At 40.5% G+C, this 26,790-nt stretch overlaps 1 protein-coding gene across 26 annotated transcripts in view; it reads left to right on the top strand.

The window, feature by feature from the left end:
• PTK2 (protein tyrosine kinase 2) overlaps positions 1–26,790 on the top strand; it is a 198,223-nt gene that overhangs the window by 113,506 nt on the left and 57,927 nt on the right. For all 26 annotated transcript variants that reach the window (XM_088676031.1, XM_088676035.1, XM_088676036.1 and 23 more), the window contains 9 exons: positions 6,150–6,229; positions 10,964–11,026; positions 14,206–14,260; positions 15,967–16,107; positions 16,880–16,957; positions 17,736–17,843; positions 19,861–19,978; positions 21,992–22,022; positions 25,424–25,476. In XM_088676031.1, coding sequence (XP_088532157.1) covers positions 6,150–6,229; positions 10,964–11,026; positions 14,206–14,260; positions 15,967–16,107; positions 16,880–16,957; positions 17,736–17,843; positions 19,861–19,978; positions 21,992–22,022; positions 25,424–25,476 — 727 coding nt within the window. The remainder of the gene's footprint in view (positions 1–6,149; positions 6,230–10,963; positions 11,027–14,205; positions 14,261–15,966; positions 16,108–16,879; positions 16,958–17,735; positions 17,844–19,860; positions 19,979–21,991; positions 22,023–25,423; positions 25,477–26,790) is intronic.

Raw genomic sequence — 26,790 nt, 5'->3', positions numbered from 1 at the left:
ATACAGGATGGGTGACACCTGGCTTGAGAGCAGTACATGTGAAAAGGATCTAGGAGTCTTGGTAGACCACAAACTTAACATGAGTCAGCAGTGTGAGGCAGCAGCTAAAAAAGCCAATGCAATTCTGGGCTGCATCAATAGGAGTATAGCATCTAGATCAAGGGAAGTACTAGTACCACTGTATTCTGCTCTGGTCAGACCTCACCTGGAGTACTATGTCCAGTTCTGGGCACCACAGTTCAAGAAGGATACTGACAACCTGGAACGTGTCCAGAAGAGGGCAACCAAAATGGTCAAAGGCCTGGAAACGATGCCTTATGAGGAACGGCTTAGGGAGCTGGGTATGTTTAGCCTGGAGAAGAGAAGGTTAAGGGGTGATATGATAGCCATGTTCAAATATATGAAAGGATGTCATATGGAGGAGGGAGAAAGATTGTTTTCTGCTGCTCCAGAGAAGCGGACACGGAGCAATGGATTCAAACTTCAAGAAAGAAGATTCCACCTAAACATTAGGAAGAACTTCCTGACAGTAAGAGCTGTTCGGCAGTGGAATTTGCTACCAAGGAGTGTGGTGGAGTCTCCTTCTTTGGAGGTCTTTAAGCAGAGGCTTGACAGGCATATGTCAAGAATGCTTTGATGGTGTTTCCTGCTTGGCAGGGGGTTGGACTGGATGGCCCTTGTGGTCTCTTCCAACTCTGATTCTATGATTCTATGCAGAGATGCAGCAAGCAGCTTCCTCTGAGTGTATCATTCCAGATTCTCTCACAACATCCTATTGTGCCCTAGCACAGAGTTTGGGAATTTCTGCTATAGCATCTCTGGCAAATTGAAGCTTCAGCTTACCCATCTTTCATGGACTTCATGAATGTTCTATATTTAACCTTAGTCAATGGAATAAAGTTTAGCACACAGCAATAGTCTTTGGGGCACGGAGTGCTCTTATCTTCTGAGCAGCAAACTGCTGCTGTAGTGGCAGCAGGGTGATTAGTGAACATCACAGTTACGAACAGTATTCCTGAAGGAATTGCGCTGGCTGCCAGCTTACTCCCAGGCTAGGTTCACAGTTCCGGTATTTGTGTACAAAGCCTTATACAGCTTGGGACCAGATTGTTTCACCACCTACATACCCAACTGATCACTGCAGGAGAGGGCACCCTATGGATCCCATGCTACCAGGAGGTACCTTTTGCACATTGTCAGAATTAGACCTTTGGTGTGGCATTTTCTACACTTTGGCACTTTCCTACACTTTGGCACTCCTTCCCACTGCATATCGAACAGGTGCCTTTTGTATGAGTTCCTTGGCACCTGTCAAAGACCTTCTTATAAAAAAGTTTGCAGATTTTTATCCCAGTTGGTATACAGAGCCATCTTTCCTATTGGGCTGACTGGTGCGTTGCACCAGGGCACCGGCCTCTGAGCGGCCTCTGAGGGGCGCCCCAGCAAGTGGGGGAGCTGCGCAGAGCAAGCGCCCCTCACTGCCCACGTGGAGGCGAGGCCGGGGTCCGGCTCCTCCATGGCATCTCCTCCCTGCCGGAGGAGCCCCCTCCAGCCCTGCTGGCAGCGCAGCCCTTGCCTGCCTCCACCATGCCGTACCGCGGCTGGAGCCCCCTCCCTGCCGGCGCTCCGGCATCGCTCTGAATTTACGTTGGCCGGATCTCGCGGAGAAGGCGGTGCAGGGGCGCTCCCTCCCCCGGTTTTATTAAGGGCCCTTAATATACGTTACCTGCTAAAGGCCACTGAAAAATGCTAAATCCTTGTTTGTGATACCTTCTCTAGAAAGCCTTAATTTCTGGGTACTGTACTGCTGCTGTGCATTGTTGCGCAGCAACAATGAAGAAGAAACAAAGAGTTTATTCTCCAAAGAGATGGAAATCTAAAGGACCAAAAATAGAGCACAGTATAATAGGAAATGGTTGCAACCTGCTTGGCTGAAACCAGCATGTGCTCATTCACCCACCAGTGTTTGCTTTCTGATTAAGAAATTATTGTGTGTATGGTTACCTGCTGCCTTAATCTTTTTCTAAAAAAGTTTCCTTTTTGGAGTTTCTTTTTTGGGGAGATTCAGGGATTTGGAGGGCGAGGAGAGAAACTGTGATGCTGCAGTAAACTGCAGTTAGATAAATGTATAGGACATAGCAGCATGCTAGGGCAGTTGGCTTTATATTCCACTAAGAGGTAGCAATCTTACTGTTCCTTTCCATGTGTGTTAAGGGGGGAATTGTTTCCTGGATGTGTAGTAGCCAGAGAAGAATTCAGAGTTGTGATCTAGGTGTATTTGGTTGGTTGGTTTGATGCACTTCATCACCAAGGCTAGAGCACTTTAGAGCTTTTGACTACACCAAGGCTAGAGCACTTTAGAGCTTTCTCCTTGACTGAACATCTTGTATTCAAAATGCTTTTTCGATAGGGTACAGTTGTACAGTGTTTACTTTTATTTTTACTTCTTTGCAATCTCTTAAGATTGGAAATAGTGTTTCTGGGGCTTGTGTGTGACCTTTTTCATGCACTGCTAACTCAAAGCAAGCCCAAGAACATTTCCTAAAACAACGCTTTTCTGCACTTCTTAAAATTCCTAGTCGTTCAAGATCAAATACAACATTAGACATCATGGTGGGGAGGAAAGCATGAGTAGTCAAGAGAGAGACTGAAACATGATTGAGTAATGAACCCCAAAGAGAACCTGAGCATACATGTGAAATATGGGGGGCAGAGGCATATACCGTGTTTCTCCGAAAATAAGCCATACCCCGAAAATAAGCCATAGTGATAGGCAGTTTAACCTTGTAGGTTAAACTGTACCATACTTAATAATAATAAAAAAGACATCCCCTGAAAATAAGCCACCGTGTTGTTGTTTTTGAGGAAAAATAAATATAAGACGGTGTCTTATTTTTGGAAAAACGCGGTAGCAGTCATGGTTGTGTTCTCATGGTCATTGAGAGCAGCAGATAAGTTTGCATGGACTATTACACCAGGAAGTCAGGCATGGAAAGGAATAGATTGCCTGAGGAAGAAGAGGTATTTGTGGCTAGGTGGCCAACCTGTAGCAAGGTTGCCTTAAGTGGCACAGGACATGGAGACTGTGACACTTTTGTAACAGGAGCAGGAGAGCGCGTGGTCCTGTCTGTGCATGAGTTGGACCTTCCCTTTTGCTTGCCTCTCCTCTTGTCTGTTCCCTGAGACAAACCACTCCGAAGTGGTCAAGGGATGCTGACGTTTTCATTCTAGTATGAATTAGTGTGGCACTCTTTTATACTTTGCATTCCATCTGTGGCTCATGTGCCAAAAAGGCTATCACCTTGGTTTTGGAAGTGAATAGTAAATATTTTAAGAGACACGAGCAATGGAAGTACAAGTCATATATGAAGCAGACACAGATTTAGGGGGAAATGACCAGTTTGTCCGCACTAGGTGCTGAGCCAAAAGGGCACTGTAGGGAGCACTGCAACAGTGATGTAGAATGGAGAGGAAGAGGCGGGAGGGGCACTGAATTTTTGGGCTACCCAAGGGCACTGCTGAAATTTGAGAGCCCAAAGTCCGCCACTGTAGGAAGAGGTCCATAGATAGTGCTTTCTTATTGACACCTGAGTACGTTTCTGTCCCTTGCAATTTAAGGAGAAGCCTTCTGTGATTATTTAAAAACCTAAGTGAAGCACAAAGTGCATTTTCCCACAATGTCAAACATTTAGTATAAAAAAGCTACAGTACAGAAAAAGGGAGCCGTGGGTTGGTTAGAATGTTTCAGACTAGGGCCTGGGAGACCAGAGTTCGAATCCCCACTATGCCAGGGGTGACCTTGGGCCAGTCATTGCCTCTCAGCCTAACCTACCTTATAGGGTTGTTGTGAGGAAGAATTAGGAGGGGGAGAACTATGTATGCCGCCTTGAACTCCTTGGAGGAAAGGAGGATATAAAAGGCATAAATAAAATGTATTCTACTGGACTGTGTTTTTTGCCCATGGCACTCCTATTTGGCTTTTTACTTTGCTTCATCTTTCTGATTAGGAGGGAATATACAGCACAAGGTGTCTAAATGTTTGGCTGAAGGTTTCATGTACTATGATTCTGACTATGAAAACTATTCTTGAATACCAACCAGTGAATATTAAGTAAGAAAGAAAATGTTGTTGTACATGAACACACATTGATTGTCCATATTATTTTGGGAAGTTGAGTTTTCCATTGAAGTGAGTGATTTAATAGTGAGGAACGGTGGTGCAATGGGCAATTCTTGAATTTGGTGAAAAGAACCATATAATTCAAGGGAAAATATTACATTAATTAAAATCAGCATGTTGATCTGATTAATGTAAAAGACTCTTTTTGTAAAGCAGCTTTGCAAGGGTTTTAAATTAATATCCTAGCTTCCTAGGGAAGTATTTCATTATAAAATTAATGTAATTGAACAGCAGTTCTAATTAGTAGATATTAAGCTCACAATCATTTTTGGGAATCAAGCAAATATCCAGCAATGTGCAGAAAAAACACCAAGCTTTCAGTGTAATTCTGTTAAGCTCTGATTTGTTATCTATAAACTTTAAGCATTTTAAAGATGAAAAGCCCTATTAGGCCTAAGTATTCATAAAAATTAAGTTTTTGTGTAGGTTATCTCTGCTTACCCAGCTATTCACAATGTTGGCTATTATTAATCATTCTTCCTTCTAACAGAGCTGTTTAAATGTCCAATGGTAGATATGTGCTAATGTTAATTATTGCCATTAAAATATAAATCTCAGTCAAGGAGGTCTGAAATTCATTTGAGGATAAATTATATTTTTAATTACCAACCTTTATTTATTTATTTATTTATTTATTTATTTATTTGCTTTGAGGGGGGATTGGATGACTATAATTTTATCTGTTCATGGCCCCCAGAATGGGTGGAGAGTTAGCTCCAGGACTCTCCTTGGAAAATCCTGGTCATGGTTTGTTTCACAAACTGAGGTAATTATGAGTTCTCCCACATGAAACAAACCATGGGTTGTGTCCTCAGAGTTGGTTTGCTTTTCCAGATGCTCTTGCCTCATGTCTTTGTAGACTGGCAAGCATCTGAGGTGACGTGGTGTCCAAGCAAGCCATGATTAAAGAAAGGTGTTGGGGTCACAAATAACACCAGGCCATTCTTGCAGCAAAGGAAAATCAATACTGAACCATGGTTTCAGAATACAGTTTGTCAGTACACAATTAAAAGTTAAGCTGCTGAGCAGGGTACACACCTACCACCAAGCCATAGTTTAATAAATCATAGTTGAGTTAACCTTGGCTTAGTATTATGAGCAAACCAGGCCATTGCTTAGATGAGCATCTATCTTCTCCTTCAAGTGATTTTTTTTTGTGTGGTTCAACTTTTACAGCCTCCCTGATGCCTGTAGTAAAGCTTTGGGGAGCATGTATGCAGTAAATTCATTATCTATCAAAGTATTTGCATACCACATTTCATTGAGAATTCTAGGGCAGTTTACAACAATTTCCATAAAAACAATGCAACAAAACAAGAAAAAATAAAAATCCACCATAGAAAATACCACATCACTTCAGGCAATTTTACATTTTGGTGGTATGTGATTGGAAGGCAAGCAAGAGTGATACACAGTCCCTCTTTTTGCTTTTTCTTGGTTAATGTTTAAAATCAGGAGTCTCATGTCTTGCCAATTGTGCATGTGTACATGCACAGTACAGCCAAACCTCTGGATACGAATGCTGTGGGTTGTGTACAACATGGGTTACGAATGCGTTGAACCCAGAAGTAGCGGAATGGGTTACTTCCGGGTTCGGTGGTTCGCACATGCACAGAAGTGTTGAATCACAGCGTACTGCTCATGTTGCAAACGGGGCTCTGGAACGGATCCAGTTCGCAGCCAGAGGTACCACTGTATCCCTCTTTGGATGTTGCACAAGAAACTAGAATTCTTTTCCTCACCCTACTCCTCAACCCCCCCCCCCACCTTTTAATGAACAAATCTGCTCTTCATTACTAATGGAAAAGATTGCTTGGCGCTTGAGAATAATTTACCTCCAAAGCAGACTGATGAAATTTGCTTGGAAAAGTATTGAAATTTGCAGTGAACATGACATTTGAATGAAAGTATATTTGATGTCATTTATACTGTTCTTGTATATGACACATTCCTCTTTGTTTTACTTTAGGTGAAAAATGACTATATGGTAGAAATAGCAGACCAGGTGGACCAGGAAATTGCCTTGAAGCTAGGTTGCCTTGAAATCAGGTAAAGCAATATTTTTACATATTTATTATTCAAACTTTTATAGGGTGAGCAACTTCCCTTATTCTTGATACCCTGATTGATATGAAAATAGGGTTTTCTTTAAGGGTTTGCTTAAAAGTCTTTTTAGAACCTATAGTGTTTGGTGTATTACAATTGTAATGCTTTTAAATTTACAGATTTCCCTTTCCCAAACTCCCAATTAGTGGCATTTTTATGTCACGTCTGCTCAGTTCACACAAATTTAACTCAAATGGTTAGAAATTAGCCAGAGTATTGAAAGTAAGGCAAGACAAATGCATTTACTGTGGGAGAATCTTTCTTCTAGGTATTCTAGTAAATCTATTACATTCCTCATGTTGCTGTGTATGTATCTACCTGGGAGGAAGCCAGTTTGATCTTTATGTATAGTTTTATTTAGTAAATTTTTTTCAATCTGTTGGCTAGAATGCCAGTGAATACTTTGTAATCACTGTTCAGCAGTGATATAAATTCATTTAATTATTCAATAAATTATTCTATTCTATTCTATTGGCCTATAGTTTTTAATTAGCGTCAGGTCTTGTCCTTGTTTTGGTATCAATACGACAAAGGCTTCTTCCCATGATCCCAGTATTATTTCACATTTTAAAATTCTGTTCATTACCAAATTCATTGGTGTTATTAAGATTTCCTCTAATTTTGTATAATATGCTGCTGTCAAACCATCTGTTCCAGGTGTTTTTCCTACTTTTGCTTTCGTAACTGCTTGGTGCACATCCCTTGTTGCAGTTGGCTGATTTAATTGTTCCCTTTTCTCTGCTCCTATTGTCTGGACCAGGCATCCCCAAACTGCGGCCCTCCAGATGTTTTGGCCTACAACTCCCATGATCCCTATGTAATGGTCGGTGGCTCTCACTTGCCTGTCCCAGCCAATCTCCTGGCTTGAGCAGCTTGTGGGAAACACACAACTCGGCACTTCTCTTGTGAGCCGTAGTCAAAACAATTTCCCGGTAGTTCGCTGCCACCACCCTTTCTCACTTGCACCTGGCCAGAGAGCCCAAAAGGGAAAGTTCTCCGCCTTGTTACAAGGTTGCAAGCCTCTGACTACTCTTAATAAAGCAGGCAGAAATTCAACTGGTTTTGTTTCATTACTCAAACCCAGGCACACTCACTTGTGCAGCCCAACACTCAGTATGCGACCAAATGGTCAAGGGACCGGACTAGTTGCCCCACCCTGAACAATACTCAAGGTCCAAACCAAAATATACCTTTTCAAGGCTTTATTAAAAAGTGTAAAACATACAACTTAAAAATAGCAGTGCACATTTCTCGTGAGGTTACAGAGATCGCAAATAATAAACATAAGCATACAAATTGCTCTAACTAAAGGATACATACGGTTACGCAGATATAACTTGTTGCAAAGCTTTCAGAAGGCGCAGCCCGCAGGCCCCCCTTCTCCTCTCACAGCTTCATACTCGCAGAAGCTCTGGCAAAATTGCAAGTGGCAAAATGCAAAGTTCTAATGCTAGAACTCCCAAGTTATGGGGAAAGGGTCAGGTGGGGTTCCGTTTTCCCACCAATGGAAATGAGGCTCCAATTAGCAGTTTACCAATGATTTCAGGTGTAGCCCATTTGTCTTCACCTGTCTTACTTCACACTCTGATCTAATACTAGCAGATAGTAAGGCAGTTCTCTCATTCCCTCCCAACTCATCAGGGTCAAGCCGACCCCAGGTGGACAGGATAGAGTGATTAAACCCCCTCCCATCCGTACCATAAGGAAATAGGGAACACCGGTGTTTCTTCTTCAGCCAAAGGCAATTACCACATTCCTTTGCAGGCAGCTAATTGGGGCTAGCAGAGAGGGACTTAGCAAGTTTTGTTAAAGGCCCAGCCTGCTCTTGCTGTCTCTCCCAGCATCCATTGCTCTTGACCAAGGATTCAGAGTTGTTCATACTATAACTCCCATGCCATATCCATGACACCCTAGCTAACAGGACCAGTGGTCAGGGAAGATGGGAATTGTAGTCCAAAACATCTGGAGGGCCGAAGTTTGGGATGCCTGGTCTGGACAATACTGTGGGAGAATGTTTCATCATCCCACATTTTCAAATCGTGGAGAGTTGAATTAGGAACATTGCCATTGCCCCTTCCTTAACTTATTGTCCAATACTTGTAAAGTGTAAAAAAAATTATAGAGAAAAATAGAGAAACTGAGAGAAGTGAATCCAAACACAGTTTTTACTCTTGTAACCAGGAATATTTAGAGTTCGTCAGAAAAAAAAGACTTTCTGTCATTTGTCTTAATGTCTCTGATCTGAAACTGATTTTTTTGCCTTTCTGTTGCATTTCTGCCACCCTCCTGAGCCTGAAGCTCTGTCGAGGGGATATTGTGTGCCCTAGATCTGAGCAATGGGCTTTGGAGACTGTCAGGCATCCAAATTGCTTTGGTGGCCTTTTTAAAGAGTGGAATACTGGCAAAGATGCTGTGGTCCCTTTTCATTAGCTGTCTCTTAATAAATTATCCAGGTGCCAGGCTAGAGCTGCAAATCTTCTTTCTTTCACAAATACACATTCTCACTCTTGCGAGCACAGAGTCATGCCTCTTGTATTTTATAATCGGTTGCTGAGAATCACACGTGGGAAGAGCACTGTTGTACTCATTTCCTGCTTACAGGTTTCCCATAAGCATCTGGTTGGCTACTGTGGGAGCAAGGGTGGTTTCTTATATTGTTAAAGCAGCAAGGACTTATTAAATTGAGATTATAGTGCCAGTTATGGAGCCCCTCCTGTTCAGTATGCCCCACATAGGTTATGTGACCCTTCCTTTTCTCAGGGATCAGCCACAGCTCAGACAGCCTTCATCTGGAGTCTCGTTTTCTCCATGGCCCACTCTATAAACAGTCTTTATATATAGCTCTGACTCTGCGCCGAGGGGTCAGAATATTCAGATTTGTCTCCACCTCCAGTGGGGTTGTCTTTGGAATCAAACTAAGTCTCTGGCTATCCCCACAATGGAAGTACAGCAGGGATGTGTGGAATGGGGCTGGCTTTCCTACCATCCAGGTAATTTCCTTTGCAACGGAGACACCACCACCCTCTTCTGCCAACAGCACGCCTTCTAAGTGTCTGGTGCTGCCTGCCTTCTGAGCTTCATAGCTGGACATTTGGTTTGGTTAGACATCTACAGAGCCAAGCTATTTTTTTTTGTCTCCAGATACTTGTATGCATATTATAGAATTGTGGAAATGTAGGGAAGGGCTGCAGCTCAGTGGGACAGTGCACACAGTACTTTGCATACAAAAGGTCCAGGTTTAATCCCTGCCACCCTCAGAAAGGGCTGGGAAGCTGCTCTGTATGCATTTCCCCCTACCACTGTCACACTAAACGTACGTCTCCTCTTCAGCTTAATGCTGTGAAACTGAGCAGAAGCCCAATATCACACCAGGAAGGCTCTAGAACATGCATGAGGGCTGGAGCCATGAAGGGCTCAGCCTAAGCCCAGCCCAACTCAGTCCTGCTGGGATACTAACTCTAAACAGCATGTTGTGGTCTCCTCCTATTTTACAAAGCACAATATTTTTTTAGCATGTTAATAAACTCCTCCAGAGTATAAAGAGAGAGACGAGAGATTTCGGAACAATAGCTGATGAAAATTTCCCAAGCGTATCACTGTTGTTCAAGGTCTTTTTGTTGAGACAGTTGCTTTAGTTCTGCTATTGTCTTGCACAGCAAGACACAGAAAAAGTAACAATCAATAAGAAATTAGTGGTAAATCAAGCGACAGAGTAATGGGGAGAGAAAAGCAAATGTTGAGCAGTAATTTTGAATTATACCATTATTGCAAATGCTCTTGCTGGCCAAGAATAATGATAGCTGGTACATGGCAGCTCAGCGCTGTCAAAAATTGCAAGTTTAAAGAAATGTTTGGGTGGAAAGGTGGCTAAGGATTTAAATTTTCATCACAAGCATATAATATGATTTGAGACAAGGAACTTGATCTTTTTGAATCACAAGCCCTTGTGATTGCAGATGCATAACAAAACAAAGTGAAAAGCCCAACAATAAATTGAGTAAGGTTTCCAGTGGCCAGAGGCTGGACATTCAGCACTTTGAAGAGCCGTATATATTGAAGTGCTGGCTTGAGTTAATTTGATAGGATTTGGAAGCTCCAATATGCCTCTCCCATAACTCGGGGATTCAGCTGCAGGAGGATGGTGCTATGTTTTTCCACTATACATGCAGCTTAGATCAATGTATTGCACAACACAAGTAGAATGGTTAAAATTCTTAGAAAAAAATTAATAGAATAAGTTTATTGTCTTAAAAGTTACTACCGTATCTCATATTCGAGTCACTTCATGGAAAGCATATTCTGTTGTTCGATGTTATGGCAATAAAAGTTGGGTCACAGATGCCTGTAAGTCACAAACAGAGGGCACCTGTAGCAGTGCTTTGGGTTTGTCCTGGGGTTAATGATGGGCACAGTTGTGATATCACACCTTGAAAATGCTCCTCAGGTGATTGGGGTATGGTAAGTGTGTAAGCTGTGATTCTCTTAATCTGCGAGAGGATTTAGTAGCATTATTATGACAAATTTAGCTCTTTCTTGTTTATAGTTTAAACAGCCGTAGATTTCTATTAGTCAAGTTGCTGAGATACTATTATACTGTATGTGCTATGGCTTATCTTGTGCTTGCCCAGACAAGTATTTACTCAAGGTGTTTTTGTTTTATGTGTGTGCTGATTTCAGGAGATCATACTGGGAGATGAGAGGCAACGCATTAGATAAGAAGTCAAACTATGAAGTATTAGAGTAAGTATATCATTTCAGTTCCAGGCCTGAGTTGTCTCTTGCTTAGGAGAAAGAGGATAAGTTTCATTAGAAGCTGCATTACTGCCACTCTTCACAGGGAGGCCATGATACGAAGTCTGCTGTTATTGCTTTAATTAAGATAAAATGGGAAATCGTAAAACCTAATAAATTTCAGACCTCTGAACCTATTGAGGAGGCAAGAGCTCATCAGCTTCTGCCTGACCAAGACAAATTGGATTCTTCATAGTTTAAACCTGCTGATACGCAGTATCATAGTGGTTTCAATCATCTGCATTCTGTTAATGCATCTGGGATCAGCCAGTCTAGTCCTACAGATTTAGCAGTGCTTTGTATAAAATGGATTTTCTGTTTGTGATTAATCAGTCACGGGTCTAAATTACTTAGAGTCTTTAATTACTTAGCAGATTCTAGAATTATATACCGTTAATTGGTAGCTTTGTTTTCCCTTTCTTTCCTTTCCCTTGTACTAAGTTACAATGAAGTTAGCAAAATCACAAATTTCCCAGCATGTGCTACAAACTTGAGTTAAAAGCTGGAATATTGACCTAGGCAAACTGTGAAAATGTGGCTTCTAGCCAAATTAAAGGGCAGTTTTGTTTTCATGAACTTAGTGGCAGGTGCATTAGCTGGTTTTCTAGGAAATGAAAAGACTTCCCTATTAAAGCCCCAATAGAAAGCAGAAAGGCACGATAGGGAATAAGTGTAAAACAGATGGGCAACATTCAGCTTCAATGCTATTTGAGGGTTTGGAGGACCTGTTATGAAAGCAGAAGGCAATGACAATTGCAATGTTAGAAGTGCTATATAAATGGAAGAACCGCAAACCTTTCAGAGTCTGTAGAGTTACCGGTAGGTATGCCTTCAGTGTCCACTGTTCTGTCCTACCAATATATAAACTGATTATTCCTTAACAAGCTCATTTTGAAATTGATATCTAACTTAAGAGGGTGACTGGAGGAGAGAGGGGGGGTTGTTGTTTTTGTTTGTTAATTGGTTTTTTTTGGGGGGGGCTTAATATTGTAAACCACCTTGTGATCCTTGGATGAAGGACAGTATAGAAACTTAGTAAATAATAATAGCAGCATCAGCAACAACAACTGACCTGTCTGCTTGACATTGATACCAGGAAAGGTCCTAGAGTAGGTAATTAAACAGTACATCTCTGAACACTTGGAAAAGGATGCTGTGATTTCTAATAGTCAGCATGGGTTTCTGAAAAGCAGGTAATGCCAGATAAATCTAATTTCTTTTTTGATGGTGGATCAGGGTAATGCATTGGACACAGTGTATCTTGATTTCAGTAAGTCTTTTGACAAAGTCCCCCATATTCTTGCAGAGAAGCTGGGAAAATGTGGACTGGACTAGGTAACTGTTAGGTGGATTTGTAGCTGGTTGACTGACCAAACACAAAGAGTGCTCACTAACGGTTTCTCATCATCCTGGGAAAAGTGACAAGTGGGGTGCTGCAGGGTTCTGTCCTGTGGCCGTTGTTGTTCAACACCTTTATAAACACCTTGGATGAAGGAATTAAGGGGATGCTCATCAAATTTGCAGACGACATCAAACTTAGAGAGGTAGCTAATGCTGTAGAAGCAGAATCGAGATTCAAGATGACCATAACAGATTGGAGAACTACAGTAGATCAGGCCAGTCGCCCATCTAGTCCAGCATCCTGTTCTCACAGGCCAACAAAAAACAAATAATATTTGTTTGTTAAATATTTGTTACGTTTTATCAGTGAGCTCCTGCAGTAAACCAAGCTTCTATCATAGCCAGCCAGATATCTCTACAAGCAGAGCTTGAAGACTGTTAAGGATGATGCAAAAACTGTTATAAAACTGTAAAATGTTGTTCACACCAATACACGGAAATCATGTACTGTAATAACATTAAGGTGGCAGTAATGTGAAATACTTTCTTTGTAAATATTTCCAAGATGTGCAGTGCAGTCCCTCTTGGAGTGCTCTTGCATGTCATGTAGACTGTCGGATTTATCTAATCCTACATAGAAAGATAAACTGCATGCAGTTTGCATCTGAGAAGAAATACATCAAAGGACTTAATATTTATGAATGTTTTATCACGTTCTTCCCCAGTTTAGCATCCCTGCAGACACTTGTGCTTGTAGCTGCAAAAGAGAATGTTCTGCTGCTGTTAATCTTATATGTTTTGGGGGAAGATTTTTTTAGCAGGGTCTTTTTTCTTTTCTTTTTTAAAGAGGCCTACAATCAAATGCAAATGATTCCACTAAATGGTAGCTAGCTTTGTGCATCTGACATCTCTGAATACAACCTCTATAGAAATGAGTCCACATCCAGTTGTGCTTTAGGTAGTGATCCCTGAAACATCTCAAGTTTGGGGCCGCTATTCAGAATAAAATTAGGCAAAAGGAGGCACCCTTTCCCAAGTGTCAAAGGGAGAGGGGGAGATATATGTGTCAGTATATGTGTGTGTGAACATATGAATGATAAAGAGGAACCTTCCCTTAGCACGCACACACACACAAACACACACACAAACTGAGGGAAGGTCCCCTTTTATAATTCATGTGTTCACACACACACACACACACACACACACACCCAGTACAATTGCCACTTAAATGATTGCTGATGAACTTGCACATTATTTTTCACATTTCAAGATTAGCAGATTGGGCTAGTGTCACAAAGCTTCAAATACACTGTTAGTCACCAAATAATAAAAGTTTGTTTTGCCTGTTACCACTACAAGTTGCTTCTGCTTGGTGTATTTGTCTTATAGATACAGTAAATAAGGAAATTGTTAAATGTTTTGGAACTGAAAGAGGGGGTTTGTTTTGTTTTCTTAGTATTCTGCTTCCCAACTTCAAGTTTATAAAAGAACTGTTTAAAATGATATATAAACAATGTTGAAAAGGTTTTTTTTATTGTTGACAGTTTTTTAATGAATTCTTCCTTGAGTTGTTTATTTGCATGCATGTGTGCACCCACAGACACCCACACCCACCCACCCACACCTGCATATTTCCTCATGATTTTATTGTTGATTTACATGAACAAGGCACATAAATCCCAAAATCTGTATTAGGGTAATGTATTTGTTTGATCAATCACAAAATCCTGTACAAGTACAACACTTCTCATAAACATGACTAACTATTGCTTTGATTATTTCAGGAAAGATGTGGGCTTAAAAAGATTTTTTCCGAAGAGTTTGTTGGATTCAGTAAAGGTATGTTCTATTCAGATGGTGGAAGTAGTTGGATGGTGTGTGTTGATCATTCCATCTCCTGCCCCTCAAAGTGTACATTTATATATTTATTTAGTACTGCCCATTTCATGGCATTTCAAAACACATGAAAATGACCCAAGGGAATGTGGTGCTTTACTCAGTACAAGAAAAAAAGACATGTGGTAGGCATATTGAACAAATTCCTGACTTGTTTTGCTGTCAGTTTCATCTCTCAGGAGGTGTAGGAGGGAATAAAGGGACCTGCTATTCTTTATCTATCTGATTCTTACCAACTGGCCAACTGGCAAGTACACTTTGGGGTGAAAATGACTGTGTTACCCTGGAATTTGTGATAACAATGTATGTGTAAACTGGACATAGCTGGACAGGTAACCTGGATTTTTGGAAAGCAGATTTGAGGAATTTCTAGCAATGACTAGAAATTCTGAGGGAGAAAAGAACTCAAGAGGGATGGGTTATAGGGAAGTGTGGAATACTGAAGGCACAATGGCAAACTATTCCAGTTAGGAGGAAAAACAAAAGATATCTAAATAAGCCTATGTGGCTGCACAGAGAGCTAATGCTGATGAGCCGAGATTTTGGAAAGCATATGTACAGGAGGCAGAAGGATGAGTACAATGAGTAGCTTACATTTGTAAGGATGGTATCAGGAAGGCTAAAATCCAGAAAGAGCTGAGACTTGAGAAGGGGCTTCTTTGGTTATGTTTCGATAAAGTAGAAGGACAAAGAAGCGGGTAGGTCTTCTGTTTAATGAATTAATAACCAAAGATGAAGAGAGTGTAGAATTTTCTATTTCAACTCTGTCTTCTCCAACAAGATGAATTGTGTTCAACCTCAGGATAGGTAAGGAAGCTGTTAGAGAGCACCTAGCTACGTTGAAGGAGTTCAAGTTTCCAGGGCCGGATGAATTGCCTCCAAGGGTGTTGGAGTAGCTCGCAGACGTTTCAGAACCAGTGACTATTAATTGAAAATTCTTGGAGATCACATGAGTTGCCAGAAGACTGGAGGTGGGCGATTGCTATCCCTTTATTCAAAAAAGGAAAAAAATCAGGTCTGGGAAACTCAAAGTTAATTAGCCTGATGTCAATACCGAGCAAAATTCTATACAGTAATAGATTATTAAGCGTTCAGTTTGTGAGCCCCAAGGAAAAGAGTGTATGGATTACTAAGAGCTTGAATGGGTTTATTTAATTTGTTCCTCCCAGTTCTGTACAATTTCCGAATATCACAGGCTTCTGGGCAATGACTACTTGAGGGTAGAGTAAATATTCTGAATGTGAATGTATGAGACTGAGAGGAAGCTGCCTAATGTTTTTTCTTCACTTAATATTGGTTTAGAAAATAAGATCAAACCCCAAACAATAACAGTTGGTTCAAGTGCATCATAATACTCAGATTGCCTTCTGACATTATGGAGTAATTAAATTTGTTTCAACTTTTTTTCTGCAACAGCACCTGTTAAAGAGAGTTACATTGTTTTTCTTTATAAGATGCAAGGTGGCAAACAGCTGTACGTTATTCATGCTTCACAAAGCTTCTTTCTGCTTCAGAATTGTGAATGTTTGTTTCTCCTCCCCCACCTCAAAGTTTATTGGGCAGATGTTTCCAACCTTGTGGTGATGGATGCAATTTAATATTCACTCTTGCCGGCAGGACCTTACAGTGACGTCTGTTTCATTACCTAGGCCAAAAACCTACGAAAAATGATCCAGCAAACGTTTCGACAGTATGCCAACCTCAATAGAGAAGAAAGTATTTTGAAATTCTTCGAGATCCTCTCACCAGTATACAGATTTGACAAGGAATGCTTCAAGTGTGCTCTGGGTGTAAGTATGCTACATCCAAGTGCTAGGGCATAATACAAAATAATCAGGGTTATTTGTAGGCAGGTCACGGTTTATTAAACTATGGCAAGCAGCTTAACTATCATTTATTGACAATGTTTAAAGGTTGCTTGTTGACCAAGGCATGTTGTTGTTGCATGAACATTAGTGTTAACCATGGTTTAGTGTTATGGGTGAACCTGGACGTTCTCCTTATGGAACTGTCACTACCCAAAAGGTACACAACCGTAACGGAAGAGTGTCAGAATAATTCAAATACATTTCAAGGCTTGGCTACTTTTTCTTGCTGGTGTTTTTCTCTACTCTCTGTTGTAATATACCAAGGTTTAAGGGACTATCTGCCAGATACGTTAATTGTGGTTCACTATTATGTTCAATCCAGGATAGAGGTTTCAATCCAGGACAGAGGTGACAATGGTGGTTTTTTAGGGGGCAGGGGAGGGAGAACAAGAGTTTGGTAAATGTGTTTGTTATATCCAGCTAATCACCAACCATATAATACAGTTAAACACATTTTTAAGAATCATTCGAGGATTGAAGACTGCACTCAGTTTCTATGAGTCACATTACCGCTGTGTCTAAAATTGAACTCGCCCCTACCGGCTTTTTTTTTTAAATGAGTTATTTTACATAATACCAGGAAACAATGATAAACCTGTAAAGATGGAAGTTGTGTAGTAAATTTGATGGTATTTACCCAATTTCTTTTGTCAACGTTCTTTCCAAAACATCACCACCTCTGTTAATATAAAAGTCAAGCTGGATAATTTCGGTCGAGCTGGCCATTGGTCCAGAAGAAGGAATCAGCTACCTTACAGACAAGGGTTCCAATGTAAGTCTGCTTATCCACCAACTGTATTAACATGCCTTGGAGTAGGGGGTGTAAATGAATGTTGAGGTGGAGGTTAATCTCAAGTTAGATTTTCAAGGAAAACTCTGCTACTCCCATCTGTTTCACCCCTTAAAAACAAACAAACCAGTCAGTCTGCATTCTGTGCTCAGCCCTTATTGGACTGTTTATAGGGATTCTCCCTAAATATGTTGTACTTCTGCAAATCTTGGGCTTCTCCTTGGTTATCTCTTTCTTGTACTTGATGAGTTAGCTACGTAAGCATCCTCCCCTGAAGACTGGAAATAGAATATGATATTGCCGCTCGTCATACCATAACTTCTGCATTTTTGGTAGGCTTAAATTGAATCCTAGGGTTTTTCTTTCCATTATATTGTGTTCCCCACCAACCCCAAACAAGGCTTCTTAATTTCAGGAAACTTGACATACAGAAAGCAAAACAAACAAATGCTGTGCTGATTATGCTTCCCTCCACCCTCCTCTCCTCATAGGAGATCTCAAGTCAGTTTCCATTTGGGCTCTCTGCCAATAGTTCATACTGCTCCATAGTGCTCTAGGCCAAGAGTTGCCATCCCTTTGCTCTCTTCCCTTTCCCTGGGCAGAGCTTGTGACATTGCTCTGAGGCTCTATTAAAAATGAAAGGAAGCTGGCAGAATATGATAAACTTCAGGAGGATAGTGGTAAGTGTTTAAGGATGGTTGGGTGATCTATAGTACTTGCTGTTGCTGATGCTTTCACTTTACCCCATACTTTTCTGTAGCTTACTCACCTGGCAGACTTCCATCAAGTTCAGACCATTCAGTATTCAGCTAGTGAAGATAAGGACAGGAAAGGAGTGCTACAAATGAAAATTGCTGGAGCACCAGAGGTAGGCGGGTTACTGTTGAGTTTTCTGTTGCATGGTCAGGCAATGAGACCTAATTCCTTATTGTACTTTATCAATACTTTGTGAACAGAGATGGGTGTCTCTCCCAGGACAATGTAAAAATTTGGATCATTGCCTCAGGCTTATTTGTCCCGAGACTGCAGCCCTCTGCATTAATAATGCTAAGAATGATTTAATGTAGAGTCCTAGCTGCAGTGAGGTACCTGCCGTAGTGCTATTCTTTCAGGCTTATTGGATCCAGAGTGGCTGAGATTATGTCTGCCTTGCCAGTTGTACTGGACCACATGCCCATGATACAATTCTGCTGTTCCTTTTGCAGTAACCCCATGGTGATGGTTGCAGTGGAAAGTCATTACTGCCCTCTGTGGGTGCTCCTTATTATAGTGTGTTTGACAGAAACTGCTACCCTTTGGAGTGTGTGAGCACTACATATTTGTGGTTAGACAGGTCAATGTGGGAAACCATGTATGGGGTTTTGAACCTGAGAATGACTCTTCCCTGACCTAGCTGTTACGTTGGACGTAATCATGAAAACAGTGGAGAAGAGCGAGAACACAGAAATGAACAGTTAAGTCATATAAAACATGGGTGCATTTCTCTGCTTTGGGAGATGTTGTTACTACCCAGGAAACCTGCACAATGCACACAGTGCAATCCCCCCAAAAAAGGTGTGACTAGCAGAAGCTTGCTTTTGAAACTGTTGATACATGGAAGCATACTGAACAGCTCTTTAGTTGGTACCATAAACCTTCATCAATTATACTCGGTGAAAATATGGTATATTTTGTGCTTAATATTTTTCTTAAACTGTATGAACTATGCACACAATTGATAAGCAAGTATTCTAGGGTTAAATAAGAGACATTCAATTTCTAGTTAGAAACCAAACTGCATGCACTTCTTTGGTTATTCGTTGTTACTTTATTCCAGATAACAATTGCCAATCAAGTTTGACCTCTGTCTGTATATTATTTGGTTCACACAATTTATATCCCACACCTTCAGCATGAATTTATATTGGCGCAGGTAACAAGTAGCAAGAAAAATAAAAATACAGTTTATAAATTACAGACAACCCCAATGTGTGTGTGTATGTGTGTGTGCATTCCAGGTCATCACACACGACGGCAGCACACATATAGTCTGCCACTTCTGGGTCACACATTCTTTGAATATGCACAAAATGGGGGTTGTCTGTAATGCAATAAAGCATACCGTAGAAACTAAGACAACACTGTGAAACATAATTTCAGCAATCTATTCAAATAGATAGTAAAATCAAAACTGCTCCAAGTTTGTTTGTTTTTAAAGAAATGCAGCGAAACTACCTTTTTCTAAAAGCCCTGAGAAAACAGGAATGTGTTTGCTTGGTGCCTAAAAGATAGTTAAGTAGTCACTGCACTGGGCCTCCCTATGGCATTCCAAAGGTGAGGAGCTGTCAATGAAAAACCTTTCTTATCAAAAGGTGAATTGTTTCTGAATTCTCCTCCCACTGCCTCATGAATATTGCTGATACCTAGTATGTTTTGGGCTCATTCCAAATAATTACAGTCCTAATCTTATACATTGTGAGATACAGGATATAGCTGAAAATTCTCCATGTGGAGACCCATGAAGGCAGCCACACAGAGAAAGCAACTTATGAGCTGATTCGGCCACATGGAGATGCACTGCTTTCCAGCAGAGAGATGGGACTTGTTGGCAGCTGAAAAAATATGCTGCTTTATTCATGCAAACTGGCATTAGAAAGTGGCATTTGTCATTGTGGTCGTGCCAGCTCGCATCTTAACATCCTCCATGGGGCCACTCCCATGTGAAAGGCTTTAGAGTGTAACAACTGGGACCTTTTTAATCATTTACTCACTTTCCCCCCTATTTTCTGTTTTTAAGTTGCATGCTCTGCTCTGACATAACAGCTCAGCTGTTCTACTAAATGTTTGTGTCTGCAAATAATGCCTCTTTGTTTGTTGCCCTGTTTTCTCGCTCTCTTTCTCTCTAGCCTCTGACAGTGACAGCACCATCCTTAACCATTGCAGAGAACATGGCAGACTTGATAGATGGCTATTGCCGGCTGGTGAACGGTGCTACACAGTCCTTCATCATCAGACCTCAGAAAGGTGAGATAATTTTTTTGTAGATAACTTGTATTATGTCTAGTGAGGTTTGGTGTCATTTAGCTTGGGGGGGGGGGGAGGGAATCCTAGCCTGGAGAACTTTTCTCTTGTTTACGAGGGGAAATCCGTGTGGTTTCTGCAGCCAGGGGATATACAACTAATATCAAAAAGTTAACGAGCGTCTGAGATGGCATTTCCAACAGCTACTCTTATATAGTATAAGTAATTTTATAGATGGCAAAACCATAACTTAGTCATATTCCAAAACTGTTGTTTCAAAACTTGTTTGTATTCTAAATTAGTAGTAAAATATCTCTTGCTTGCACACAAACTTAACTCCCATCATACTTTGTTTGGATCATGTATGTTCATAGGAAGACAGCATTCCTTTCATTCAGTCATACATGTTTTTATTATTTATTCTATTCTTCCTCTATGGAGATCAGGGTGGCACCTATGGTTCTTTCCCCCCTTTAATATTCACAACAATCTTGTGAAGTAGGTTAGGCTGAGACATAATGAGCAGCCTAACTTCACTTGATACACTATGTAGCATGATGGATTTTAATTTGCACCTCTCCAAGTCTGATGTTTTTGGTTACATGAGCTTTGGCATGCTCTAAGAAATTTTAGACTCAAACACTGAGATTTGAAAACTCCTGTTAGAATCATAGAATCATGTTTTATTTTGGCAAATGTGAATTATTCAGCAAAAAAGAAATACATAAAACTAAATTTAAAATTTAAAATATATATTTAAAAATAATAACTTTTGATTATTAATATTAGTGCAAAAATAAAATAGTAGTTTAAATGTAGCCAATCCAGGAACTGCTTTTGCCTTGTTGCACTGAGCACAAAAGAGGTTGTCTGCAGAGAGTCTAGCTTATTTTGTACTGACTGCTTATACTTCAGTACCCCATATCTGATAGACAGATAATCTATAATCAGATTTAAATTGCAGATACTACTGAGCGAGGAAAATTATTCAAGTCTGATTTTGATATCTTAACACTAATAGTGTAGAATAATGGCAGGCATGATTTAGGGGCTTTTTCATTGATTACTTGAATTTTTGTAATATTTTACTTTCAGTTTCTAGTTTCTTGCTTCCTGTATATTGGACTTCTGCAGATGTTCTAAAAATTGCTTGGGAAAGTGAAAGAATAGTTAGAAGTTGACCCAAAGGGTAAAAATTCAGTTGCTCAGAAAACAGTGAGCAGATTTCCTGTAGTTTTGACCCTTCTGACACAATAGTAGTGTGTCAGAGTTTTTCTGAAGACTTTCGCTTTCCACATGTATCCGGAGTTTCATTAACACCGGTCTTGAAAGATCTACATTCACATAACACCGGTCTTGAAAGATCTACATTGGCTCCCAGTACGTTTCCGAGCACAATTCAAAGTGTTGGTGTTGACCTTTAAAGCCCTAAATGGCCTCGGTCCAGTATACCTGAAGGAGCGTCTCCACCTCCATCATTCTGCCCGGACACTGAGGTCCAGCACTGAGGTCCAGTTCCCTCGTTACGAGAAGCCAAGTTGCAGGGAACTAGGCAGAGGGCCTTCTCGGTGGTGGCGCCTGCCCTATGGAACGCCCTCCCAACAGATGTCAAAGAGGAAAACTACTACCAGACTTTTAGAAGACATCTGAAGGCAGCCCTGTTCAGGGAGGCTTTTAATGTTTAATAGATTACTGTGTTTTATTTTTCTGTTGGAAGCCACCCAGAGTGGCTGGGGAAACCCAGCCAGATGGGCGGGGTATAAATAATATATTATTATTATTATTATTATTATTATTATTATTATTATTATTATTAGATATTTGTACCTCATCAATGAGGGGCATTTGGAAGCTTTATGTAAGGCTATTAGGGGAAATGTGATATTATAAAACTTCCTCCTAGAATTTGAAGATAGAATTAGCTTTAATTAGCAGTTTTCCTACTTATGAAATATATTTTATGCATATACTTTAAGAGCATGTGACAATCGGCTGTCTATTTTCCTCTTCATGCAGAAGGTGAAAGAGCTTTACCGTCCATACCAAAGTAAGTCTTAATATTTTATTTTCAGAAGTTAAATAATACTTTGACATATATTAATTTGGGGGTTGTACAGCTAAAGACATTAAATGAAGTTAAACAGCTATTGTTTGGTTCCATTCATTTTTATTCACCATGTAACTGAAACACACCTGGATAACTCTTGTAGCATCATAAGGATGGCAGGTGGCATTGTGGGTTCTTGTGGCCTCCATATCTCTTTGTGACCAAACTGCCACTGGATTAAAATCAGATGCCTTTGGGAAACTCAAATGCACCCCTAGCAATAATTTAGTGGTGGAATAAGTGCAGAAGGTCCCAGGTTCAAACCTTGATAGATGGAGTTTGAAGGCTCTTGACATGTGGGCATAGTGTGACATGTGAAGGCAGCTTTGTGTGTGAGCTACATTAGGGCAATAGACTTTCCTCTGCTATATTTTATTCCTTAGAAAAACCATTAAGTGAAATATTTCATTAAATTAATAGGAATATTATGAATGCATACAATCCTATGCAGATTGTGGGGTTTAAAAGTTGCAATCCCTCCCCCCTCCAGCCTGGCAACTATCCCTGGTGGGTGGAGGTGCCCCTTCCCCACATTATGATAGTTTTTTTTAACCTGGGGACAAGTGTGTGCATGCACAAAGCACTATTTCTGTAAACTATAGAGTTATAGTTCTGTAGAGTTAAAAAAACAAAACTCCAAATAATATAGAATCCAAATATTTCTTTCTAACGTTCTGTCTTTCTGTCTTTCTTTTGGTCTTCCTGTCTTCTATTAAATTTGTTAGTTGCTTTATCTGTAACAGGGCAACCCAAAGTTGATTTACAACCAAAGAGAGCCAAAACCCCCATCATATATACATTAAAACCAAGAGGAAACAGAAATACATTAAAAAATCCCATACACTATCGTTAAAAGGCCCAAGGCCTGGTTATAGAAGAAAGTTTTTGCTTGGTGCCTACAGATTTATAATGATGGCACCAGGCAAGTTATATCGCAATAGATTTAGAACATTGGTAGAAACGATGGTGCAATTTTTTCCCAGAATAGCTCTATTATTATTGCCACCTTTCTTTTTCTTGTTCCCTTTCAGGCCTCTTTTTGTTCTGATTTGGTATATTCATTTCAATCAAAATAGGTCATCTTCATTTCTTTGTGGTCCTAAAATGCAGCATATTCATGATAATGCAAATAGCCTTTGTAGATTATAACTATTGCATGTTGTTAAATAGGCAAAAGTGTTTAACTTTACCTTCGGCCAAATGGCTGAAATATGCCTCATGCAGGGGTGTGAGCCCTTATTTTGGCTCATCACCCCCTCGAACAGGGCCTGAATCCTCAGCACATTGTTTGAGGCTTTTGGTTTCAGGGTTGAATAATGGCCAAATGGTGTTTCAGGCAAGAGCACAATGGGCTGCCAGCTTTAACTCTTTGCTTCCACTTGCTCTATTTTGAAATATATCCCAGGTCCTTAATATATATATATCTCAAGTGGCTGTAGCCCTGTTAAGTGACAGCATAAAAACAGCTTAAACGGGAAATATTTTACAGCATTTACCAAAGGTCAGTGGAGATGTGCTAAGGCAAATCTCGCAAGGCAGTTGTTTCTGCAAGGCAAGTGCTAGGACAAAAAGACCCTGTTGAGAGCATTAGTCTTTATTGTCTGCAAAGTTCTGAATGTTGTTGTAATTATGAGGCAGGGAACACTAGGGACAAATTCTCTCCCCGGCAGCCTTCCAAGGCCCACATGCCAGTGGTGGCAGGGCCAGAGGCAAAAGTGGGTGGAGCAACAAAGGTAGCTTTTACCTTTGCACAGTAGGCTAGTTCCTACAAATGCTCACACGCCTGTCTCTGTCCTCCATCCAGGCAAACAAGAAGCATTTTCAAGGGCACATTCCTGCGAGGAACAAGCACTCGAGGAAGATGCAAAGTATGACCTGTGAGCCAGGGGGGGGGGCAATGGGAATGGCTTAGGAGGAAGTGTAGATTGGGGAAAGTCCTGAAGGGCCAGAGAGAGGGTTTAAGAAGGCCACATTTGGTTCCTCGGCCTGAGGTTCTCCACCCCCTTTGCTTGGTGATTTCAGACTGAAGGGATCCTAAGCAAAGCTCTCTGGGTAACTCTCTGAGTAACAAAGGTGATGGCTATGGTGTTCTTTCCCTTCTGTATTTGGGCTTTCTAGAGGCTGGGAAAGAATTTCGTTCTCTTGACCAGCAAACATGCTCAGCCAGTTTTCCAGTGGAAAGAAAACATTAATGTGTGCTCCTCCATCAGCAGGCTATGCATAAGGAGGAGTCTCTCATGCTTAAATTCCACTCCATGTTTTCTTAGCAGTTGTAGCATGCCATAATCTGAAGCTGTCCCCACCCAGATTTTATTTAGGACTCAAAATGCTGTTCTCTACACAAGCTAGACCAGGTCAATCAGCCACTGAAAGATTCTGGTAGGCTTCAATATAAGTAGTTGTTACTAAAGTTGTAATAAAATCCTCTTTTTGCTTAGAGAACTTCTCTGGGTTTTTCCTGGTCTCCGAAGAATGAATATTTTAACTTCTCTTGCTGTGAAATGTAGGAGCCCCTCACCTCCCTCTGGCAGCACACACACAAAATGCTGTGAGGCCACTTGTAACTCCACACTCCCTTTACACAGCATGTTAAATCTAAAGAGGCTTCCTTCGTTTTTTATTTATGCAGTTATATATTTTTATGCCATAAAACAGTCATTTTAGCATGGTGGATGTTACTTTACTGTAGACTGGTGGTTGCAGTTTTGTAGTCCATTGTTGCTCATGTTTACTCAGTTATGGGACTTACTTGCAAGTAAATGTAGAGATTGCAGATTTAATCTGTTTATGAATTGTTCCTCCTGTTTCATGATTAAAACTCTCTTGATGTACAACCACCACTGAAGTTAATAGATTGATAATGGATAAATTCTTAGCTGTAGTAAGCCTACTAAGGTTTTTTTCCCCAGGGGTGAAATAATATTTAAGAAGGATATGTCCTACATACTTTACAAGAGAGATAATAAGATGTGTAATAAAGAGACAACATAGCCCTCTTTCAGATATAAGAAGTAGATACAGTGTTGAATTGGGGTAACACTAAATGAGGATTAGAAGCAATTCAAAATTAAACTCTTGCTTGTTAACCCACTTTCTTTACAAAGCTATTCTCTTCTGACTTGGTTCAAGATGAGTTAAGTTTAAAATTGGCTCCTCATAGCATTCCCTCTACTCTTTCTCCCCTAGTGGATTCATAATGGTAGAGACAACTTTGTGCTCCTCCAAAACTTTTCACTGTAGAAAATGGGTTGGCCCTCCTAATTGCAGGAGGTGCCCTGTTAGAATGAATTTTCTTGAGCTACAATGTACAGCATTCACAGATTTGAACTCTTATGTTACAGGCTGGCCAACAACGAGAAGCAAGGAATACGGTCGCATACAGTCTCTGTATCAGGTAGGATCCGCAGGAACTTTGTTTATGAAGACAGTTTTATTTTGGTAATTTTATAGATACTTCTCTGCTGCTAAATATTTTAAAGCCTTTGCTTACTTCCTCACAAAATATTATTGAAGGCTGGGAGGGGGAGGATATGCTGGGATGTTTTTGTTGTTTTTTGTTTAACAAAGGCACATGCTTATATGAAGCTCTGATGATTTTGTAAAACTCTTTAAAAATGTTTTTAATTATTTGACCAACATTTGTGCTGATTTTAAAAGCGATTACAGTACATAATTGATTTGCTTATGTGCAGGTAACTTTTCAACCAGGGGTAGCCAACTTGGTGCCCTCCAGTTACTGTTGAACTACAACTCCCTTTATCCCTGACCAGCCCCTGACTGGAAGGCATCCTGTTGGCTACCCCTGCCCTTCATGATTCATGTATGCAAGGGCTACCATAGAGGGGGAATATACAACTCAATGAAATATTTTATATCATTGCCTTTAATAAAATGTGTGCATGGGCTCTATATCTACACGGATTGAGTTATTGGCAACAGAACTTGATATGGTTGTGAATTTCTGACTTAATAATAAGTGCTCAATTTTAATCTGCTGCAATTCCCATGTTTGCATAAGAGTTGCCAAATACTGGGATTATTTTGGGATTCTTCTCAAACCAGAACATAAAGTAATGAGCCTTGCTGAGAGGGGAAGACTCAGAGGCTGGAGAACTTACGACTGTTTGGCCGATGCTGTAGTCCAGTAGGAAATGCGTTGTATTTAGACCTGGGTTAAAATCCTAGCATTGCAGTGGATTCACATGGAGGCTCTGGGCAGGTTGTGCCACTTGGAAATAGGTTTGACAAATAGGCGCCGGTGATAATGAGTTTTATCCTTATTTATTACTCTGTTGCTTTTGCCAGTTTGCACATATTTGCTTCAATCTCTGTGTATATAATGTTAATCACTACTTGGCTGCTATAAGAGAATTACTGTAACCAAAAAGCATTGTACATGCTAAAATTGCTGTGGAGATAACAAAAGAAGACCATAGTTTAACATGAACAGTCCTCCCCTACTTCTCTCCCCAAACAAACCAGGAGCAGTAAGCCAAGAACAGGCCTTGGCTACTCCTTGTGGTTTGTTTAGAGAGAAACATGAGCCTGGGTTCAGATGACACAAGAAGCCAAGTCTTGTGGCTTGTTGCTTCAAGTGCAACCAGGAGTGGGGGAGGAGTTGACCAAGGGCAAATGCAACCCCGAGGCCAAACCAGATTATCCACCCCCTGGTTTTCTTGTTGTTTTGAGAGGAGAAGGGAAGGAAACA

The sequence above is a fragment of the Zootoca vivipara genome, chromosome 8, assembly GCF_965207765.1.
Source record: "Zootoca vivipara chromosome 8, rZooViv2.hap1.1, whole genome shotgun sequence".
NCBI lineage: Eukaryota > Metazoa > Chordata > Lepidosauria > Squamata > Lacertidae > Zootoca > Zootoca vivipara.
Note: the sequence above shows the minus strand (reverse complement) of the source record. Positions and strands in the feature narration are given on the sequence as shown.